A 6,768-nucleotide genomic window follows, 5' to 3' on the forward strand; every position below is an offset into this window, starting at 1 on the left:
TGTATAGTAGCTGAATTAATTGAAGAGTAGGAAAAAATAAGTGTACACTTCCTCCTACTCCTTTCCCAACATGCACGCTGCTGTGTTCAGCTCAAGGACAAAACAAGTGGCTGTTCTGGGTTCTGAATGTTCTGTAGTTGCAGGCTCTCTATAGCGGAGCGGATATGGCATATTTTTTACTCAAAGCGTGCACATCCGGATGAAAGCATGAAAATAGGTACATGGGGTTTTTAGAGTATGCTGATTTCAGAAATAGCAGGAACCATGACGTCACTCCAACGGTCCCCGCCGAAAATTAAAAATTCAACATGGCCACCATAAAACATGTTTTTGCCAATAAATCAGCCATAAATACTTTGTTATTACCCAGTGTACAGAGGTCTGTGCTTGTATCAGCAAAAGGGTTGCCAAGTTCCTCAATAACATTTATGACACTCTTGACTTGAGACAGAAAAGACTTCTGTACACTAGGGATTTGATCATGATGGCATTCTGTGTCCTCCTCTTCATTGAATATTTGTCATAGTGCTCCAGTAATTGTCTAGCTCTTTCCGGACCTGCCACCATCCACCTCCTCAGAGATCGCTTTTAGCGGGGCTGTGGCCTCCCTAAATTTCATATCAGCCATTATGACAAGAGAGAAGAGAATGGTACCTTTCCAGAGATACCAATATTATTGTTCTAGTCCAGACAGAACCAGAGATATGCCATTTTACATATCGGATGGCACCAATGCATGTTGAAAAAACTAAGTTGATAAGCAGTTACTTTTGTAAATAAAAAAACAATAAACACTGTTGAACTACTGAATTGTGTATTGTTTCCTGCAGTCGCTGGTTCTAAACCTTGCCCAGCAGAAGAGGAGTGTTTAGGTACAGATGTCTATACATGGTGTATAGATGAATAATGTCTCAACAGAGACTGGCAACTTCGCTTTTTCAACATGCATTGGTGCCATCCGATATGTAAACTGGCATATCCCTGGTTCTGTTTGGACCAGAACAATAATATTGTAACGTGCATGCATAAGTAGACATGTTGGTTCTTGACCAACGGGTCGGACCCTTTAGTCGACTGGTTAACGTTGTCGCTTGCGGAGCGGGAAACACGGGTTCGCTGTGGCGACGGTTCCCGGGCTGACCCCCTAATACGCTACAATATTGGTATCTCTGGAAAGGTAACATTCTGCTCTGTCTTGTCATAATGGCTGATATGAAATTTAGGGAGGCCGCATCCCCGCTAAAAGCCATCTAATAACATCCATGCCTGCCATGGCCGCTACGTGGTTAAGTGGCTAGGGGGGAGAAGAGAGGGAGAGAGAGTAGGACATGAAATAGTGGTTAGAGAGCTGGAGGGGAGTAACAGAGAAATTGGAAATAGGACAGTGTCTAGTAAAGATAAGGTCCAGCTGGTTGCCGGCGTTGTGGGTAGGAGGAGAGGGTGAGAGGTGAAGGTCAAAGGAGGAGAGGAAAGAGCGAGGAGGACCTAGGTTGTCAGTGTGGATGTTGAAGTCACCGAGAAGGATAAGTGCAGAGTCATAATCAGGGAAGTTTGAGACAAGTGTGTCAAGCTCCTCCAGAAACTCACCAAAGGGGGCCTGGTGGGCGGTACACAACCAGATGGTGAGTTTGACTGGATAAGAGACGGTAACAGCATGAAATTCAAAAGAGGGTTGAGAAAACTGGAATGGAAACAAGAGAGTATTTCCATTTCGGGGACATTAGCAGGCCAGTACCACCACCCCGCCTCCCAGCTCTGGGAGTGTGAGAAAAAGAGTACACATCAGACAGAGCTGCGGGTGTGGTAGTGTTTTCTGGCATGATCCAGGTCTCAGTTAGAGCAAGAAAGTTAAGGGAGAGCAAGGATGCGTAGCCTGAGATAAACTCAGCTTTCAGCACCGCGGACTGGCAATTCCAGAGCCCTCCCGTCACCACTTGCTCAACGTGAGTGGAGAGAGTGGGATAGATGAGATTGGTAGGATCACAGCGCCTAGGAATGACCCAACGTCTATGCCAGCCCTGGGAAGAGGAAAGGACAGGAATGCGAAGGAAACACATAGTCTATACTAGGTACACAAAATACAGTTGCACGTTTCACCACTACCAGTGCTAGGAATGATTATTAGATTATTGTGATTCACACATTTAGGAGAGGAGAGCTTGGGAGCAATACAGCAGGGTAGGGACACAGTCTCAATGTTATAGACCAAGCTATCAGGCTGATAATCTACACTATGAGAAATTCCCTGAATAATCATATTAATTAAACTACTCGACTCCACATTCACACTAGATTTAAACCTAGCAGGCTCTCTAATCACCTGCAACCTGCTGAATGATAAGTCCCTAGTGTCAAACTAACCGTAAACAGCTATCTATATTGCTAGACAAAAGAGTGGCGCCATCCACAGTCGGGTGAATGCCGTCCACTTTCAGCAGGTAAGAGCGGCCCCAGAAAGAAGGCCAGTTATCAACAAAGCCGAATCCCTGCTCATTACAGTAACGAGCCAGCCAGTGGTTCATTGAGGTGAGCCTACTGTACATCTCATCATTACCCCTCACAGGTAAGGGACCAGAGACAATTAATCGATGTCAACACATCTTTCTGCCAAACTCAAGTATTCTGACTAGGCTGGCTTTTGTGATCTCTGATTGCTTCATCCTAGCATTATTGGTGCCGACATGAATAACAACGTTGCTGAAAGTAGTGGTGCTGTGTGCCTGAGTTCCCTGACCTGTGTCAAATAACAGTGATGAGGAAGTTGTGGAAAATGAACACAGCCTCTTTACAATGCAATAAAACAGCGATAAAGTTCACATGGCATTAATAAAGGGTTACGGACCTGAAGTTTCTTTGCAACGTTTCCTCCATATGCCATTGATTATTCAGAATTCCTGTTTGTTTCCTTGTTGGCCTGTATATAAGTGGTGCTACCCCCTAGCTTTCCAGATCCTAGACACTCACCTGAGACATTCAAGCCAACAGGTAAGTCTTTTGTTGTACTTGTTAAAAGGAGCTAATTCATCAGTTGTTTTGGATGGATAACAAAGATATTCAGTTACTCTGACAAAGAAATGAAGCTGATTCTCTGGTGAGTTAGCTTTATACAGTTCTGCTGTTCCTGTATCATTTTGCATTGCAGGAGTCCAGTTCACCGGCAGAAACAATGTTGACCATTTCTCTTCTTGTCTGTGTCGTCTTCGCTCTGGGCGGAGCAACAGGTGAGAGACTCCAAGACAGACTGCCTTTAAAACTGACCACAGCTCCTCTTGTCAGACTCCAATCTGTTTACCGCTGTTTAAACTGCTCCCTCACTGCCAGAAATTACACTGCCATCACGTCTTCTATTTTTCTATGATTCATATTGGTTTTGCTGGATGAGCTACTGCTACTGCTATTATTTGTAGTTTATATCGTTCTCTTCCTCAGAGGCCCAAAAGGAGACCAGTATGGAGCAGGCGCTCCCTAAGAACGAGGTTATCCCTGCACCAGCAGGTATGGTTCAGCCCTCACCTTGTTTTTAGTTATATGTTGTAGGATTGCAATCCTTAGTAAGAGAGTTTTGTACTTCACAACAAAGCTTTGCTTTATTTTTCAGGTCTAGTTTAAAAAAAGAAAATGTGGATGAACACTACATTTTACTCTTCATACCACATAGACTTAATTTCGAACCAGACAAAAACCAAAGATTTTTAATCTTTTGCCTTTGATATGAGCTTGTTTAGGTGGGCCTAAGAGGGAGAAACAACAGGATACCAGGTGTTTTTTTCTATAGACAGCACTGTGGAGCGCCCATTGGCATCACAAAGCTCTATACATTAAATGCTCCTGTTTCTGTGCGACTGCCAGATTAAAACAAAATGAAAGAAAGAAAACAGAGAAATTAAGCTAAGAGGCTCTTGAAAATAGTTAACTATAGCTCTGTTTGTTTTCATCTGCCGATCCTGTACAAAACACGGTGGCCATTGAGCAGAACATGTCTCTTGGTAAGACAGAACAGCCTGGACAGGGGCCGTTCATTAAAGCCCACCAGAACCCAAAAACCTCATTTAAAGTTCATGTTCTTGTCCTTGGCTATATGAAGCCAGCTTTAGTATCAGAGACCTGAAAACATACCAAACTGCACCACAATCTATGTCTGCAGGATCCAGAGAGGATTTAAGGAGGCTGCTCAGTAGTCACAGGGTTGCTGGTTCAGTCTGCAGATACATTGCACAATACTGCCAATGTACCGATAAGCAAGGGACCTTTACACGGATTTATTTGTATCACTTTTTGGTAGCAACAGATATTAAATACTGGTTATCATCAACTAAGATATAATCCAATGTTTAATTACCTGCAAAAGCCCATTTTAGCTGATCTGTTCCCCTTTGATACATACAATTATACAAGACAAGGGACGGGTATCCCAAACATCAGACTTATTTCAAATAAACGTTAACGCAGCAAATTTCATTTTATCATTAAGGTACATCTAGGGAAAGCAGGGTGTGATTGTCAGTCTATGAGTCCATGCTTTCTCTGCTCCAGAGGAAATACCAGAGGAGGTGATGACTGAGTCAAAGACCAGCTTGGAGGAGGAAGAGAAGGCTCTAAAGAGGGAGATGGCAGAGGAGGAGGCAGCGGGAGCAGAGTTGGTGGGTACTGATGTGGAGAGCAGGAGTTACTGTCCACCTGGATGGTCCAGATATGGATCCCGTTGCTTCATCTACATTAACAGTCCCAGATCCTGGCCCCGGGCAGAGGTAGGACCCGATGACCTATCATGTCACATCAGCAGTTTGCCTCCAAAATGTGATAGATCAACTCTGAAAGTCAAACGGCACACCTACTATTTAAAAATAACGGATGAATTCCTTTGAGGTGATAATTGGTTTGCAGAGATTTTTGAGTTGTAAAGTTGTAAAACAATGGTTGCCTCATGTGCTAAGTTTCAGGAGAGCAGACACTGTATGCTGCATCCGTCTTAATAAAAAGATGTCCATCTCTTTCCTTCACAGCAATATTGTGTGCACTTTGGAGCCAACCTTGCCTCCGTCCACAGCTCAAACGAGTATTACTTCATCCAGGAGGTTGTGAGGAGGAGGACTGGTGAATTTCCTCGCACCTGGATTGGAGGCATTGATGCCGTTCAGGTATAATTTGATCCCGTTCAATCTAGTCTACTAATAAAATGAAACTCAAAACTTTGATTAGTGTAAATGTAAGTGAAATGAAAGTGTAAATTCTCATAATAACAATAGATTCTGCTCTCTCAGTACAAGGTAGACATCAGAACCCTTTCTAGCAAGAGGAGTTTATGAATTCTGAAGAAAAATCATCTTTATCTTCATTGAACTGCCAACTGTTCTGTTCTGCTTTTTTGTTTTTCCCCGACAGGAAAATCTGTGGTTCTGGAGCGACGGTTCCAGGTTTGACTACCAGAACTGGTTGAGAGGAGAACCCAATAATTCCGCAGGCGGAGAACATTGCATTGAGATGAACTTTGGAGGTAATCTGCTGTTCCTTCTGCTCCCAGCCTATTTCACATTCAGTCAGAAAAACCACAGGACAGATCAGATTGTTTCATCAGATCTTACAGTTTTATCCTTTGTTATTTCCAGACCCGAAACAGTGGAACGATTCCATCTGCGGTGGTCAGCGTGGTTTCGTTTGTGCCAAGACGCTCAACGACTGCTTCTGCTCAACATCCACTGAAAGCTGAAAGTGTGTTGTGAGAACTGCCAGTGTTGATACTTTCACCTGTTTAAGTGCCTATCCAACGCTATAACATGGAACAAATCCAAATATAATTGTTCTGTCTTTTGCAAAAGCGACAATGCAATGTCTCTTTACAGGGGAGCTTACTCAGACACAGTGGCTAAAACAAATCTTTACAGATTGAGCAGTGAAGTTTTTTATACATTCTATAATAAGAATTAAAATGTGTTCTGAGGCATGGGGAAATGCTTCTGACTCATGACATTAATTTTCTTTCTCGGTCATTCTGAAACTGCCTCTGCTGCATATTATGTGATGCAGCAGAAAGAGCGGTAATCTCAAGAAACATCAATGTGGCACTCTTCCTACAGATGATGTGATATTCATTGATACTGTTGTAGCCATGTTGTACATTTATGAGTCAAATGACTTTTTTATAGTGGCTAAGGATTTTCTTTTACACTTTTTTAGGCAACGTGATATTTACAATGTTATGTAAAATGTAACTGATTCTCATTTTTGAATAAAGGAAGTGAATAATGATTCCACACCCTCAAGTCCTTGTAGATAAGTTATGTTTTTTGGTTTAAATTCAACTTATGCTAGCTGCAGGCGTGTTCTATTCCACTGTCTTTGTTCTTCTTCTCTTCATTGTACAAAACACATGTACATTACATTATCAACAACACAAACTGTTCATGCCAGGGGTGCTTACACAAAACAAAAGGAGATGTTTGGAAATTCAGCACAGCAGCTACAAGGCGTGGAAGTGTCCACGAGGATCTTGCTATTTCTGAATATGAACAGTTGATGAAACCTCTGCATAAGGATTTCAAGGTTTCAAAATGTGGCACATTTATCAACAGAAGCTACCCGTTTCTCCATGCTACACCAGACTTCCTTTGTTCCTGTGACTGCTGTGGTGAGGGATGTGTGTGTGTGTGTGGGGGGGGGGGGTGAAATGACCTTTTAGTATTGAGGGCATAGATTTTGAATCACACATTCAAAAGAAAGCTTCATGTTTGGAAAGGGTTAGCTCAAAACATGTGTTGAAAAGGAACCACA

The 6,768-nt window shown here is 42.7% G+C and overlaps 1 protein-coding gene across 1 annotated transcript; it reads left to right on the forward strand.

Moving 5' to 3' along the window:
- Positions 1-2,953: 2,953 nt before the first annotated feature.
- Positions 2,954-6,246, forward strand: LOC130128755 (ladderlectin-like). Its single transcript, XM_056298470.1, has 7 exons — positions 2,954-2,985; positions 3,143-3,221; positions 3,430-3,495; positions 4,534-4,748; positions 5,004-5,138; positions 5,383-5,494; positions 5,607-6,246. Exons 2-7 carry the CDS (start codon positions 3,167-3,169, stop codon positions 5,705-5,707), a joined length of 684 nt encoding a protein of 227 aa, XP_056154445.1. The 5' UTR covers positions 2,954-2,985; positions 3,143-3,166; the 3' UTR covers positions 5,708-6,246.
- The last annotated feature ends 522 nt before the right edge of the window (positions 6,247-6,768 follow it).

This window comes from Lampris incognitus, chromosome 18 (genome assembly GCF_029633865.1).
Source record: "Lampris incognitus isolate fLamInc1 chromosome 18, fLamInc1.hap2, whole genome shotgun sequence".
NCBI lineage: Eukaryota > Metazoa > Chordata > Actinopteri > Lampriformes > Lampridae > Lampris > Lampris incognitus.

Bases quoted from the DNA above. Each gene is read 5' to 3' on its own strand.
- LOC130128755 (XM_056298470.1), top strand. From the start codon at position 3,167: ATGTTGACCATTTCTCTTCTTGTCTGTGTCGTCTTCGCTCTGGGCGGA. The intron at 4,749-5,003 runs GTAGGACCCGAT...TTTCCTTCACAG, and splicing joins GATCCTGGCCCCGGGCAGAG to CAATATTGTGTGCACTTTGG. The intron at 5,139-5,382 runs GTATAATTTGAT...TTTCCCCGACAG, and splicing joins GAGGCATTGATGCCGTTCAG to GAAAATCTGTGGTTCTGGAG.